Genomic DNA, 17038 nt, shown 5'->3' on the forward strand with positions numbered 1-17038 from the left:
CAAAACTGCTACTCCCTTTGTTACTCCCTACTACTCCCCAGTTTGTTTGCTGAATATAATAAGTAGTTATTATCACTTTTATTGATAAGCCACATTATTAACATGCATTTTTGGTAAATAATGATTCACAGGACTAATGCAGTCCTCAAAATCCTGAAATCCTATTACCTAGCACAACATATTTATAAGTTATTATAGTAAATAAAAATTTGAAACCAACATTGCAAGTAGACTTTACACAAGATGCTCCATTATAGTTAGATTTTTCAAAATCAGCCATATAAAGTACTAAGAATTCATTAGCTTATATGATTTGTCTTTGCAGTATATCCAGGATGGAGGAATTGAGGACCTAGTTAGACCATTGCTTGCAATTCTGGATCGTCCAGAAAAGCTTCTTCTTTTACGAGACATTAGGTAAGAGTACTGAAGGATCTAAACTGGACGTAGATGAAATATTTTCTGGTGAGTGACAGTTTTGCTGATAATAAATAAGTCATAACCAAAGAGCGCCCCCTGCAGGAGACTCTGAAGCTAATCTTATGAGGTAAAGTAATGCAATAAGAGTCCTTTGATTTTCAAAGAAAGGGGGATATGTATTAAGCTTTGGAGAGAGATAAAGTGGGAGAGATAAAATACCTGTCAGGCAGTTCCTAACTGGTATATTTCAGGCTGTGTTTGAAAAATAACAGCAAGGAGCTGATTGGTTGGTAGTTTATCTCTCTCCACTCTATCTCTCTACAAGGCTTAGTACATTTGCCTAAAAATATATTTAAACATTTCTGTGTGTAACACTACAAAGGCTAGTGATGGGAGAAGGTTTGTTAGACTATACTACATCTCTCTAGAGGGTATATTAACTAAAATGCAGGTTTTCACATGTGGAGGTGTTGTCCATAGCAACCAGTCAGATTCTGCCTATTATTTTCCAGAAAGTGCTAGATAAATAAGTAGAATCCAGTGGCGTAACTACTGCCCCAGCAGCCACTGCGATCGCTTGGATGCGCAGGGCTGCGGGGGCGTCACCGCCACTGATTGCTGCTGTTTTGGGAAGGAGCCAGGGGGCACGGCACGCGCCTCTCCTGTGTGTCCCTCTTGGGAATCTGGCTGCGTGTCTGTTAAATGAAGTGCCGGTTCGTGATCCAATCAGAGCTCGTGTACCGGCAGCTGCCAGTCCACGAGCTCTGATTGGCTCACGAATCGGCACTTCATTTGACAGACACGCCGCTGGAGACACACACAGGACGGACACAGCCAGGAGAGGCGCGAGCTGTGCCCTCCGGCTCCTTCCGAAAACTCACAGCAGCGGTGGAGCCCAGGGAGGGTGTGTAACTGGCACTGGGGGCATATGTGTAACTGGCACTGAAGGGGGGGGGGCATATTTGGCACTGGGGGTATATGTGTACCTGGCACTGGGGGGGCATATTTGACACTGGGGGTATATGTGTACCTGGCACTGGGGGGGCATATTTGGCACTGGGGGTATATGTGTACCTGGCACTGGGGGTATATGTGTACCTGGCACTGGGGGGCATATTTGGCACTAGGGTATATGTGTAACTGGCACTGGGGTGGCATATTTGGCACTGGGGGTATATGTGTGCCTGGCACTGAGAGGGCATATTTGGCACTGGGGGTATATGTGTAGCTGGCACTGGGGGGCATATGTGTAACTGGCACTGGGGGGCATATTTGGCACTGGGGGCATATGTGTTTCTGACACTATGGGGGCATATTTTTATCTGGCACTGTGGGGGAATATCTGGCACTGGGGGCATATGTGGCACTGGGAGCACAGCCCTAGCAACAAGCATCACCCCCTGGTAACAAGCACAACACCCAGCTCATGAAATCCCTGGCAACAAGCATTACCCCCTAGCAACGAGCATGACACCCAGTGCATGAAACCCCTGGCAACGAATATTACCCCCTGGCAACATGCTTGAAACCCAGCACATGATACCTCTGGCAACAAGCATAACACCTAGCGTATGAAACCCCTGGCAACGAGCATGACACCCTGAGCATGAAAACCCCTGGCACCGTGCATGGAACCAAGAGCATGAAACCCCTGGCAACGAGCAGGTAATTTAAAAGTAATTAGAAGCCTTACTGTAGGGCTTAATGTGTAATGGGCATTGCAGTGTGTGGCATAATGTATCACGGAGATTACGGTGTGTGGCATAATGTATCACGGAGATTGCGGTGTGTGTCATAATGTGGCACAGGCATTACGGTGTGTGGTATACTATATCACGGGCATTGTAGTATGTGGTATAATGTCTCAGGGGCATTGCAGTGTGTGGCATAATGTATCACGGACATTGCTGTGTGTGTCATAATGTGTCACAGTCATTGTATGTGCTATAATGTATCAGGGGCATTGCAGTGTGTAGCATAATGTATAATGGGCATTACGATGCGTGGTATAATGTGTCTGGGGCATTACGGTATATGGCATACTGTGTCATGGGCATTATTGTGTGTGGCATAATGTCTAAGGGTCATTGCAGTATGTAGCATAATGTATACTGGGCATTACTATAAGGAGGAAAAATTACAAATAATGTAAGGGACATGAATCAGGATAATTTTTTTTTCCTGTGGTGGCCAACGTCTGGGCGTGCAGGTTGCAAAACTGGGGTATAAGGTAGTCTTTTCCTGCAATGCCACACCCCTTTATGCAAAGCCACACCCATTCCAGCAAGGCACGTGCAGATTCATCACTTTGCTAGTGGCAATTATGAGGGGGGAAGGGGGGGCACCAGAGAATGTTTTGGCTTGGGGGAGAAAAATTTCTAGTTACGCCACTGGTAGAATCTGATGGTTGCTATGGACAACATCTCCACATTTGAAAACCTGCAACTATACCCCTAAGAGTGTACAGCACCTAGAGGCAGTGAATGTTGCACCTAAGGAGAATTCCATGCATAGCCATTCCACTAAGGTTTCCTATTATTGCCTCGGTCACGAGCTTCCTTGCAGTAACATCACAGACTAAGATAGATTAGTTTATTTCTATCACCCGGCACTAAGTACCATCTCGTTAGTGGTAGCCAGAAGAAATATCCCTTGCACCCAACTGTCTTTCTTGCCATCTTCATTCAATCCACTAAGAACCTTTGCAATCTGCTGGACCATTATGCAATGGGTAGCATCTATCCTTGTGTATCAATTCCTATTTCCATATAGATTGTAAGCTTGCGAGCAGGTCCTTCCTACCTCTAGGTCTGTCTGTTTTACCCAGTTATGTTCTATTACTGTTGTTTCAATTCTTAAGCGCAACGGAATTTGCAGCGCTGTATAAGAAACTGTTAATAACAATAATAATAATAATAATAACAATCTTAAGGTAAAGCATTGAAAACTAGCATCGAATGGAACCCTCATTACTTCAGCATCAGCTACCACTGAACACCTCATACTCCAAGGCTTTGGACAGCACCATAGGGTTGACGATCACCCATTGATGTAGCCCATATAGCTCCACCCCCTTCACTAATTGACCTATCGCACCCCACTTCCCAAGTTAATTAGAGTCCCTACCATCAATACTGAAAGTGGTTTCCTGACATGAACGTAGACCACCAGTGGTAGACCTTTCATTCCCATCCCTACAATGCTGTTGAAATGCCATGTCATTCTGAAGATCCTTTGGCCAGAAAGGAGAGTTCACATATTGACAATCTATGACCAGATTGATTCAAAGAGATTTCTGAGGAAAAACACATTAAAATAGATTGAATGTATGAAATGTATTTCTTACAGGCTTGCACAGGCTCTCAGCAAGGTGTGTGCAACACCCCAACACCTCGAAAGAGAAAAAGAGCAATGTGACAAAGCACTAGTTGTCGTGTAGATGTATCAGTGCAGTCCATACTTGTACAGAACATAATAAAATATCCTATTGAGGGTTTCCTTTAGGAGCAGTACAGTGTAGCAGGTACAGAATTGATGTGCTGTGTCCTATTTACCTTGCAGAGGTTTGATCGCACTCACTGATCTCGGCCGGTTTGACAGTATGGTTATTTCCCTGGAGATGGAAGCATATGATGCCCTCAAAAGTAGATCAGGTAAGACAACGTTTTAAAATGAAAACTGTGAACTGCTTCATCACACAGGGGACACATCTCAGCTCAGATAGTCACATTGCATATCATTCTGGAAGAATCTCTGGTTTCCGTCACCTGGAATCCTATCCGTTTGCAGGGATAGGATTCCAGTTATTAATGGGATGTAGTTATGTGACTGGCGGTCAGGAGACTAACAAGGACTATTCCCACTCAGCGTCTACGACACCCATAGAGTAGGAATAGAACCTGTGGAAAGGGGCTTCATTGTGCTATGCCCCCTCTTCCCCCCCTTAATAGATATACATTTACTTCTTTCATTAACATGTGATTTCTATTTTTCTATAATGTCATTTTCCTATCGGGGCAATTCAGTTCTGTGTGATTGCAAGGTGCCCGCATTCTGTGCATTTTGCCAGCCCTCGTAAATGTTGTTGTTCTTTATGAAGGTGCGCAGGAGAATCTGTTTTTGGGTTCCTGTAGTCTGAGTGATGGGCACAGCTGTAACATCACTTGGAACTGAATTGCCCTTTTAATGTTTAGTAAGGAGGAACAGATTTGAAAGTAGACGGCAGATGGTGAAATTGTTTTGGATGTCTGGGCCTGATTGGTCCCAGCATTATAACAGCGCATGCTGCACATGTGCAGTGTGAGTGCAGTACAAGTACAGATCTACGACAAAGGCGCAGTCTGGCATAAGACACCCAGTGATTGACAGTCTGATGCCATTTCCCAAAATGGAGGTGTGTCGCTGCAGTTTGTGGGGAGGGTCATGGCCAGGATCTCCGTCAAAGGACAGAGCTTTCCTGGCCTCTTTGTTGTAGCTGTACCGGCCGGCCGATGGTGTCGCAGGTGATTTGATACTGTGTCCTAGGATGCAGCTCGGATCACTAAATCATGCAGGAGGTGACGCAGTAGTTATTTCAGGCAATTTGAATCCCTAAGGATATCAGCCCTGGGCTGAACAGTCTGGGGCTCGTTGATGCTATCGCAGGGCGACTCCACACGGCTGGTCTCCCTGCTATAGTGTCACCTGCCTTGACTGGTTCAGCCTAATGCTGGTTAGTGATGAATTAGGGGGGACTGTTGCACCAACACTATCATTCATTCAAGAGACCCATCCAAAATCAGATGGATCTCTGTGTATGTACAACTTTGTATAGGCCGCCATTCTGCCTATGTGTCCATGGCACGCACTCAGAAGACTTACCCTACATGCAAATGCACCGTAGTCAGCCAGTTATACCCATTATACATTAAGTGTAGAGGTGACAGATGCAAATGACTATGAATTGCCTATAGATGTGCAGTGCGAAAAACATGAGATCTTTACGCAAAACAGACTGGCATGTAGCTGTAAATAAGCCTGGAAGTGACTTGTCAGTGGTGAAAGGAGCAAGCACTGGGATTGGAGCATGGGTCCACAACAACCAAAATATGTCTGGTTACTTACTATTTGGCCTCCCTCAAAAATGCCTCTCTCCACTTCAATCTATCCTCAATGCTGCTGCCGGTCTTATCTTTCTCACCAAACGTACTACATCCACATCCCCTCTCTTGCAGGACCTTCACTGGCTACCCTTCCCATTCAGAATCCAATTCAAGCTTCTCACACTCACCTACAAAGCCCTCACCCACTCTTCTCCCTCTTACGTCTCTGACCTTATCTCTCTTTACACCCGTCCTCTTCGCTCTGCTAATGCACGCCGTCTCTCCTGCCGACTGATTACCTCCTCCCACTCCTCCCTACAATATTTTGCACGTGCTGCTCCCTATCTCTGGAATTCTCTACCTCTCCCCATCCGACTCTCCACCTCTCTACAAAACTTCAAACGGGCTCTCAAGACCCATTTCTTCACGAAACCCAGCCAACTCTCCTCCTGAGTCCTAACCCTCTTGTCTATGCTCACTGTCTTCCCCTTCTGTTTCACTCCGGTCTGTTAGCCCCTCACCTTTTAGATTGTAAGCTTGCAAGAGCAGGGACTTCTTTCCTCATGGGCCTTTCCTTTTCTTACTTACACTATCTTATACTCCATACTCCCTTTGATGGCACCTAACCCTGGGTTTTCTATACTGTCCTATTTTGTCCTGTACTGTAAGTGCGGTTTTCTTGTTTGCTCATTTTATGATGTACTGTGTAATGGGCGCTGCGGATCCCTTGTGGTGCCATATAAATAAAGAATAATAATAATAATAATAATAAATAACAATACTATTGGTGCCACCTTTGTCTGTGTTCCCTGTTTGGGAGCCATATAATTGTAATATCATACCCATCACAATCACCTGATGTTAGCAGTGAGTTGACAAATGAGGTAATTGTCTAAAACTACATAGAAAGAATGTTGTAGATTGCTGTACATCCTTATTTTACTCCCATACTCAGTCATTTGCAAATCTATCAGCTAATATTACATATAAAGCTGACACAGCAGTGCATGTTTTATGTTTTGAAAGCTAACACATATAAAGGAGTTTATGGGGAGAGATAAAGTGGACGGAGATATAGTATCAACCGACCAGATCCTGTCATGTTACTTTTTGAAAAATAACAGGAGCTGATTGGCTGGTACTTTATCTCCATCCACTTTATCTCTCTCCAAAGCTTAATACATAGAGCTCATAATCACAAGCAGCGAACATCCTGATTCATACCCTTTTCTACCGCACATTTGCCTTAATGAGGCAGAGGGGAACACTAATGTCACTGCGTCACCTCAGTCACCGAACAGCATCTCTCAGGTTTTGAGTTTATGTTTATTAATTGATGTTTATTAATTGATTTCTGAGGCCATCACGATAGGGCCTCCATATTCACTCATTTGTTCTATCAGGGGTGGTTTTGAGGTCATTGACTCTGATGTCAGAATAATCAGAGGCTTGCTGGAGACCCAGGCTCACTTCCCTTGGGACTTTGGCATAGTCTGCTTCCCCAGCTGTAAAAGACAGTGCAATTCCAGTGATCAATGTAATTTATTGCAGACTGCATCATAAGATTGCTTTGGTTTGTGGCTGTCTCAAAGACAGTTCATTTATGTGGAAGGGTCCTACATACTGATATAATAATTTATTAATCATTGATACACATGGTCCCTATGACTTTTCAACCTTAGACAGAGACCAAATAGCCTGTCTAAGGTTACACTGGGAACCAGGCCTGGGTCTGTGAGAAATCTGGAGTGTAGTGGGTCTGCAATTTATAATTTGTCTTATAGGCCCTACACACTGGGCGATAATACTCAAAGATATGAACGATCTCGTTCATTAATGAACGAGATTCCATTCATATCTGAGTGTGGAGGTATCAGCGATGAACGATGCTCGTTCATCATTGGTGCCTCGTCGCCTGTGCATGCAGGCCAATATGGACGATCTTGTCCATATTTGCCTGCACTTCCATGGAGCCGGGTGACGGGGGGAGTGAAGAAACTTCACTCCCCCCGTCACTGCCCCCCCCTGCCGCCGGATCGCCCGTCGGTCGTATCCGCCGTCGGGCAGCTCGGTGGCGGATCGCTCAATGTGTAGGGCCCTTACGTCTTTAGACTAGGCTGCATTTAGAATAAAGTGTGTCGGGGACTTTCACTGGTTTGTAGATATCATTGTAGGCAAAAACTCATTGTATGCTCAGCAGGCAAAGAGCGTATTGGACCATGAAATAAGTAAGAGGCTTCATGGTCTGATGCTGGTTGTTATGCAATACCAACTGTGGCCCTCATTCCGAGTTGTTCGCTCGCAAGCTGCTTTTAGCAGCTTTGCACACGCTAAGCCGCCGCCTACTGGGAGTGAATCTTAGCATAGTAAAATTGCGAACGAAAGATTAGCAGAATTGCGAATAGACACTTCTTAGCAGTTTCTGAGTAGCTCCACACTTACTCGGCAACTGCGATCAGTTCAGTCAGTTTCGTTCCTGGTTTGACGTCACAAACACTCCCAGCGTTCGCCCAGACACTCCCCCGTTTCTTCAGACACTCCCGCGTTTTTTCCAGAAACGGCAGCGTTTTTTCACACACACCCATAAAACGGGCAGTTTCCGCCCAGAAACACCCACTTCCTGTCAATCACATTACGATCACCAGAACGAAGAAAAAACCTTGTAATGCCGTGAGTAAAATTCCTAACTGCATAGCAAATTTACTTGGCACAGTCGCAGTGCAAACATTGCGCATGCGCAATTAGCGGAAAATCGCTGCAATGCGAAGAAAATTACTGAGCAAACAACTCGGAATGACCACCTATGTTGTTTATTCTTTGTATACGGTATATAACATTTGGTTATTTATTTAGACTATGGGCGGTATCCTATTAGCAGCGGTACTTTACCGCTGATATCATACAAAATTTGTGGGACTCAAAATAGCAGGCGCTATACTCAACAATACATTCCTGAGTTTCGTAGATGGACAAGATCTCCACACAGCGATTGGAAAGATCTCACCGGGGGCTATCCTATTAGCTCCGATGCTGGCATCATTTTCTCCCAATGCCGGCACTTATTGGGCAGCATAATCCACTGTAAGGGGCCACCGGAGTCGCGATAACACTTATCCCCAATCCCATGTGTTTTCGTGCAATCGCAGGACCAATTTTGGCCTGATTGGATACTGCAATAATGGCCATCGGTCATACATTGCCATATCTGTCCGTTTTCATAGGCCGAAGCAACATTGGGGCTAATAGAATACCGCCCTTTGTGAAATGTATCAAACCGTCTAAAGAGTAGAGAAGTGGACACGCAGAGTTATACCAACCAATCAGCTGCTACCTAAACTCTTATAGAATGTACCTAATCAATGCTAACTAAAAGATGTTTTGGTTGCTATGAACAACTTCTCCTCTTGCCCTCTTCTCCATTCTGTAGAAGGTTTGAGACATGTGTGTTTGATAAATCACATTTGGTTACTACATCAGGCATGGTGTCAAAGGATTGGCGCATAGCTGAGGTGGTGCCTTATTTAAAAAGGGAACTTAAAAATAGGATTTTAATTACCAACCGGTAAATCCTTTTCTCGTAGTCCGTAGAGGATGCTGGGATGCATTTAGTACCGTGGGTATAGATTTGGGAGCCACTGGCACTTTAAGAGTTTAATAGTGTGGGCTGGCTCCTCCCTCTATACCCCTCCTACCAGACTCAGTTTAGAAACTGTGCCCGAGGAGACAGACATACTTCGAGAGAAGGAAATACACAGATAGTGGTGAGATTCACACCAGCTCACACACAACAAAAAGGAAAGCCAAGCTAACCAACTTGGAACAATTCAGCAACGGCTGAAACAACAATCCAAGTAACAATGCAGGAATACGAAGCACTGGGTGGGTGCCCAGTATCCTCTACGGTCTACGAGAAAAGGATTTACCAGTAGGAAATTAAAATCCTATTTTCTCTTACGTCCTAGAGGATGCTGGGGTCCATTTAGTACCCTGGGGATGTACCAAAGCTCCCAGTACGGGAGGGAGAGTGCTGAGGTTCCTGCAGAACAGATTGACCAAACTTTAGGTCCTCAGAGGCCAAAGTATTGAACTTGTAGAACTTAGCAAACGTGTTCGACCCAGACCAAGTAGCTGCTCGGCAAAGCTGTAAAGCCAAGACACCCCGGGCAGCCGCCCAGGAAGAACCCACTTTACGAGTAGAGTGTGGGCCTTAACAGATTTTGGACACGGCAAGCCTACCGTAGAATAAGCTGCTGGATAGTAAACCTGATCCAGCGAGAAATCGTCTGCTTAGAAGCAGGACACCCAACCTTGTTGGGATCATAAAGGACAAATAACGCGTCAGACTTCCTGTGACGAGAAGTTCTCTTCACATAAATTTTCAAAGCCCTCACCACATCCAAGGACCATGAGGTAATTGAGGAGTCAGTAGCCACTGGCACCACAATAGGTTGGCTGATATGAAAAGCCGACACAATCTTTGGAAGAAATTGCTGACGCTTTCTGAACTCTATCTTCATGGAAAATTAAGTAGGGGCTCTTGCATCACAATGCCCCCAATTCTGACACACGTCTAGCAGATGCCAATGCCAACAGTGTGATCGCCTTCCAAGTAAGAAACTTGACGTCAACCTCTTGCAAAGGTTCGAACCAATCCGATTGCAGGAACTGCAGCAGCACATTAAGGCCCTCATTCTGAGTTGTTCGCTCGCTAGCTGCTTTTAGCAGCATTGCACACGCTAAGCCGCCGCCCTCTGGGAGTGTATCTTAGCATAGCAGAATTGCGCACGAAAGATTAGCAGAATTGCGAATAGAAATTTCTTAGCAGTTTTTGAGTAGCTCCAGACTTACTCCTACATTGCGATCAGTTCAGTCAGTTTCGTTCCTGGTTTGACGTCACAAACACACCCAGCGTTCGCCCAGACACTCCCCCGTTTCTTCAGACACTCCCGCGTTTTTCCCAGAAACGCCAGCGTTTTTTCGCACACTCCCAGAAAACGGCCAGTTTCCGCCCAGAAACACCCACTTCCTGTCAATCACACTACGATCACCAGAACGATGAAAAAGCTTAGTTATGCCGTGAGTAAAATACCTAACTTTTGTGTAAAATAACTAAGCGCATGCGCTCTGCGAACCTTGCGCATGCGCAGTAAGCGACTAATCGCAGTATAGCGAAAATCGGCAACGAGCGAACAACTCGGAATGACCCCCCAAGATCCCAGGGTGGCGTAGGAGGCGCAAAGGGTGGTTGGGTGTGCAGAACCACTTTCAAGAATGTCTGAACCTCAGGGATGGCAGCCAATTGTTTCTGGAAGAAAATGGACAAGGCTGGAATCTGGACCTTTATGGAGCACAAGCGTAGGCCCACATCCACACCTGCTTGCAGAAAGAGGAGAAACCGTCCCAGTTGAAACTCCACCGTTGGAAACTTCTTGGATTTACACCAAGACACATATTTTTTCCAAATCCGATGGTAATGTTTAGACGTAACTCCCTTCCTAGCTTGTATCAGGGTAGGAATGACCTTTTTCGGAATGCCCTTCCGAGCTAAGATCTGACGTTCAACCTCCATGCCGTCAAACGTAGCCGCGGTAAGTCTTGATAGGCGAATGGCCCCTGTTGCCGAAGGTCCTCAGAAGAGGCCTCGGATCCTCCAGCAGTAATTCCAGAAGATCCGCGTACAAAGCCCTCCTTGGCCAGTCCGGAGCAATAAGGATCGCCTGAACTCTTGTTCTTTTTATTAGTTTGAGAATCCTTGGGATGAGTGGAAGTGGAGGGAACAGATACACTGACTGGAACACCCACGGAGTTACCAGTGCGTCCACCGCCACTGCCTGTGGGTCTCTCGACCTGGAACAGTACCTCCGAAGCTTCTTGTTGAGGCGAGAGGCCATCATATCTACCTGAGGTACACCCCATCGGCTTGTCACCTCTATGAACACCTCCGGGTGGAGGCCCCATTCTCCTGGATGGAGATCGTGTATGCTGAGGAAGTCCGCTTCCCAGTTGTCCACTCCCGGAATGAAGATTGCTGATAGTGCCACTGCATGCTTTTCTGCCCAGAGGAGGATTCTTGGTACCTCTGACATAACCGCTCTGCTCTTCGTTCCGCCCTGTTGGTTTATGTAGGACACTGCCGTTACATTGTCCGTCTGAACCTGAATTGCCCGATCTTGCAGAAGATGCTTCGCTTGAAGAAGGCCGTTGTATATGGCCCTTAGCTCCAGAATGTTTATCGGAAGGATGGATTCCAGACTTGACCACCTTCCTTGGGAGTTTTCCCCTTGGGTGACCGCTCCCCAGCCTCTGAGACTTGCATGCGTGGTTAGAGGGATCCAATTCTGAATCCCGAACCTGCGTCCCTCGCATAGGTGAGAAGTTTGCAGCCACCAGAGGAGTGAAATTCTGGCTTTCGGCGACAGGCGTATCCACCGGTGCATGTGAAGGTGTGATCCTGACCACTTGTCAAGGAGATCCAGCTGGAAGAATCTTGCAAGGAATCTTCCGTATTGTAGAGCCTCGTAGGAGGCAACCATCTTCCCCAGAAGGCGAATGCACTGGTGAACCGACACCCGGGCTGGCTTCAAGACATCCCGAACCATTGATTGGATCACCAACGCTTTTTCCACTGGCAGAAACACCCGCTGCACTTCTGTGTCGAGTATCATCCCCAGGAAGGGCAGTCTCCATGTCGGCTCCAAATGTGACTTTGGAAGGTTGAGGATCCACCCGTGATCCTGGAGTAGTCGAGTTGATAGACCAATACTCTGCAACAACCTCTCCCTGGAAGATGTTTTTATCAGCAGATTGTCCAGATATGGAATTATGTTCACTCCTTGCCTGCGAAGGAGTAGCATCATCTCTGCCATGACCTTGGTGAACACCCTCGGTGCTGTGGAGAGGCCAAAAGGCAGTGACTGGAACTGATAGTGACAATTCAGCAAAGCAAATCGGAGATAAGCCTGGTGAGGCGGCCAGATTGGAATGTGAAGGTACGCATCCTTGATATCCAGGGATACTAGGAATTCCCCCTCTTCCAGACCTGAGATCACCGCTCTCATAGACTCCATCTTGAATTTGAATTCCCTCAAGTGGCGGTTCAATGACTTTAGGTTTAATATCGGCCTTACCGAACTGTCCGGTTTCGGTAACACAAACAGGTTTGAGTAATAACCCTTGTGTTTTAGGTGAGGTGGAACTGGAACAATAACATTTGTTCGGACCAATTTTTGAATGGCTTCCTGCAGGGTAGCACTTTCTGTCAGTGAAACTGGTAAGCCTAATTTGAAGAATCTGTGAGGTGGGAGTTCTTGAAACTCCAGTCTGTAGCCCTGGGTAACAATGTCTGTCACCCAGGGATCTAGGCATGATGACGCCCAGATGTGACTGAAATTTTTTAGTCTCGCTCCCACCTGCCCGATCTCCAGGCTGGGAGGTCCACCGTCATGCTGAAGATTTTGAGGAAGCAGAACCTGGTTTCTGTTCCTGAGAACCTGTTGGTGCAGGTTTTCTGGATTTTACCCGACCACCCCTAAAGAAGGTGGATGGGGATTTGGATGTTTTAAATTTTGCGGTCCGAAAGGACTGCAATGTAGATGTAGGATAAGATTTCCTAGTCGGTGGTGCTGCTGAAGGGAGAAAGGTTGACTTACCTACAGTTGCCATGGAGATCCATGCATCCAATGTGTCCCCAAACAGAGCCTGACCTGTGAAGGGTAGGTTCTCCACACTTTTCTTGGAATCTGCATCCGCAGTCCATTGGCGTAGCCGGAGTCCTCTGCGCGCCGAAACCGCCATGGAAGTAGCCCTCGCATTCAGCATGCCAAGGTCCTTCATGGCCTCAACCATGAACCCACAGAATCCTGTATGTGACACAAAAACAATTCAATGTCACACCTATCCATAGTATCTAAATCCTCTAGTAATGTGCCTGACCACTTTACTATGGCTTTAGAAATCCACGCACAAGCAATAGTGGGCCTTAAAGCCATGCCTGTAGCAGTGTATAGTGATTTGAGCGTAGTCTCAATCTTGCGGTCAGCCGGCTCTTTTAGGGCGGTTGAACCAGGGACAGGTAAAACCACCTTTTTAGACAACCTAGAAACAGAAGCGTCTACTATAGGTGGGTTTTCCCATTTCTTTCTATCCTCAAGGAATGGGAAAGAAATGAGAATTCTTTTAGGGATCTGGAATTTTTTCTCTGGGTTTTCCCAGCATTTTTCAAATAAAGAATTTAACTCCTTAGAAGCCGGGAAGGTGAGCAAGGATTTTTCTATTTTCCTTAAAAGAAGATTTCTCTACTTGTTCAGGAGCCTTCTCAGAAATATGTAAACATCCCTAATGGCTTCCATCATTAGCTGCACCCCCTTAGCAAGGGATGCATCACCCCCCTGCATATCCCCATCACGGGTCCCCTGTATCAGAGTCGGTATCAGTATCAACTTGCATTATCTGGGCAAGTGTACGCTTTTTTTGGTATGTAGGTGGGTTAGTAGAGGAAGTAGTGGGAGCTGAAGGCTGCAACCCCTCTACAGATTTTCTCAAAAACTGTGTCTCTTTCTCATTATGGGACATCCTTGATGAAATCTGGGATATCATTCCCCTTAAAGAATCCACCCATGGGGGTTCAGATTCAGAAGGCTGGAAAAGCACATTGCAGTCCTGAGTACATGGAATAAACTCCTCTGGAGAAGATCCACACTCTGCAGCACATGATACAGAGCCCTTAGACATGTTAATGTGGATATATACACTCACACACACATACAGGAAAATGTCAGACACAGTTTTCCCCAGAGTACCTTCAGAGAGTCACAGAGTATAAGGAGCCATCCACACAGCGCCCCTGTGGACATTTATTATGATAAAAGCCCAGCGCTGACTAATCAACCTTAATAGGTTAAATAGTGCTAACTACACTCTTCCCCCCTGTCTATAACACCCTGGTACCGCAGTAACTGGATTCATGTAGGGTTCAGTGCTCCCTGTCAGCGTCCTGTTCAGCGTTCTGCAGGGAGAAAATGGCACTGGTGAGTGCTGGATCCGCTCTGGGGAGAAGCCCCGCCCCCTGTAATGGTGCGCGGCTTCCCGCACATTGATTATACTGGTCTGAGGTCTCATGATGCTAACAGCGGGATTAGCCCTTGTTAGCTATATACACCGGTGTTAGGGTGATCTTGCTGGTCCAGGACGCCCCTCAGCAGCGTCTACATACACATGTTGCTGAGCCTTTATGGAGCGCAGCCTGCCAAACCTGCGCTCCCACCCTTGTGCCGCCATTCCCGCTGGCGACCCGCTAACTGGGCCACCGGCTCTACTCACCACTCTTCTGTCTTCTGGCTCTGTTAGAAGGTGGCGGACGTGCTGCAGGAGTGAGCGGTCGCCTCGTGGGCTTGCGATCAGCACCCTCAGGAACTCAGTGTCCTGTCAGCGGAGATAGAGAACCATTAACTTCTAGAGTTAAAAAAAACACAAACTGAGAATGCGCTTTTCAAATCCAATGTAGATTTTATTAATTATCTATATATTATATAAAAATATGCATTTACCTATCACAATTGTATACATTGCCGGCTGGCCACATAAAAAGCCTATTTAATTAAATAAAAATTGTATTTGTATATAATTAAAACTTAATTACAATAGACAGATCTTATATACTTATATATATTGCGCTGGGATCTATTACTAACAAATCCCACATATACTGTATCTAATCACTTTTTCAGGTGATAAACGATCTGCTCAAGTCCATGTATTCATGAATCAATTTAGCAACTTATTGCACAAGATGTAATTAGTAGCAATCTGTTGAGCAAAGCCATGCATCCATAGTCAGATTAGTAACTGTAGCAAAGCAAGTGGTTAATAGCAATCTGTTGAACACAGCCTTCCTCACAGCTGAGCAGTTCCGTTCAAACAATTCACAAAGATAATTTAGTTACAACAGTAACTGATTAGAAATACTGTGTAGCAAAATAGGATTTGTATACCGTACAGAATGCCTCTGTTATCCACAGTACATGCGGTGTCCCTCCTGGTTAGTGTTTTTCTCACCATCCGCTTTCTCTGGAGGAGAACCTGTTTGTGTTAAGTCCTCACCGCTCTTATCCTCCTGGCTCTTAACCTCCCGGCTGGTATTTCTCCTCATCATCCTTATCAGGAGTTCGTGGACTGATGTCAGGCAAATAGCTGCACAAGCTTCGCCTGGCCTTAGGGGTGTTGTAATAGCCGACCAGCTGATGTAACAAATGCTGCAGTCTGTTTGTGAGAGAACGTGACAGACGCGTTTCCCCGCCTACTCACGAGCATCGGCGGCTTGACACTGAGGAAAGCGATGTGGAGTCTCTACAGAATGATTTATTTAAACTTGAAACCTGGGCGTCTAAAGGGGAATGAGGTTCAATATAGAAAAACCTTCACAACTTCTGAGGAAAAAGCTAAGAGACAATTGAAGAGAAATGCATCAAGAGAACTTTACAGAGCCATCCACAAATCACCCCAGCTGAACCAATTTACACACCGGGACCGTGCCCTCCCTCCGGCTGTTGAAACATCCCGCCAGTGCGGCTTGGACTCCGGCTAGCAGCGTAGAACTGATGGTCCGTGCTACACACTGGGGCTGCTCCAGGCATTTACATACAATCAAGGCGGACTACTGCAGCACTAATATTGCCAGCTGGCGATAGACAGCACTCGGAACTGTGAGTAAAAGCGCTACCTTGCACCTGCAAAAGTGATTATAAAGCTCACACCCAAATGGAGTCCTATTAAAATTGGATCAGGACATTGATCCACTGGAGATCGAGCACAGCGCAGAGTATATCCCATCAGCAGTGGGCAATGCTATGATTATAAAAGCACATAATATCACAAGTGCACTTAAATAATCTATATGAACTGTGGATGTTTGTGGAATAAATTGATTTTAATTGTGATATTTAAAGTGACAGTGATTGCTCTATATACTTACTGTATGTAACTATGTAAATTTTATGTATTAAAATTGTTTTATAAAATATGCTTGCGCTCTCAAAATATGATTATTATCATATAATCTATTTGTTATGTACAATATAGAAAAATGCAAAGTTATGCATTTCGGGACAAAAAACACACATGCATTCTACACTCTAAATCACAGTCTCATACAGAAATGACCACATTGAACACTGCATCTAATTGATATAAGTAAAATTGCAGTATCAAACGGATGAGGTAGGCAGACTATTTCTGCTTTATGTTGAAGGGTGGGGATTGAATCCCTCTTGCACCAAAGGCTAATCAGTGGACATTAAGTGCATAAAGGGGGTAAAATACCGCACCCGGGACCATTTGGTACAGAGACTCTCCATACATTGCACCTCCATTGGATCATTTCCGTATGAGACTGTGATTAGTTCTTAAACAGATAGGTAGATGAGAGTAAGACGCTACAGGGCGCTTCACACTACCTTATTAATTCACCATCAATTGACAATATTTGTTTGTTTTGTTTTGTCGATGTGTTATCTGTATGTATGTTCCTGTTTGGTGTACCG

General features: G+C 45.6%; 1 protein-coding gene across 1 annotated transcript in view; it reads left to right on the top strand.

Annotated features, from left to right (window-relative positions):
- The window catches only part of PDZD7 (PDZ domain containing 7), a 163791-nt gene that overhangs the window by 118386 nt on the left and 28367 nt on the right, over positions 1-17038 (top strand). The window contains exons 10-11 of the mRNA XM_063961904.1: positions 326-417; positions 3982-4073. Coding sequence (XP_063817974.1) covers positions 326-417; positions 3982-4073 — 184 coding nt within the window. The remainder of the gene's footprint in view (positions 1-325; positions 418-3981; positions 4074-17038) is intronic.

This window comes from Pseudophryne corroboree, chromosome 3 (genome assembly GCF_028390025.1).
Source record: "Pseudophryne corroboree isolate aPseCor3 chromosome 3, aPseCor3.hap2, whole genome shotgun sequence".
Taxonomy (NCBI): domain Eukaryota; kingdom Metazoa; phylum Chordata; class Amphibia; order Anura; family Myobatrachidae; genus Pseudophryne; species Pseudophryne corroboree.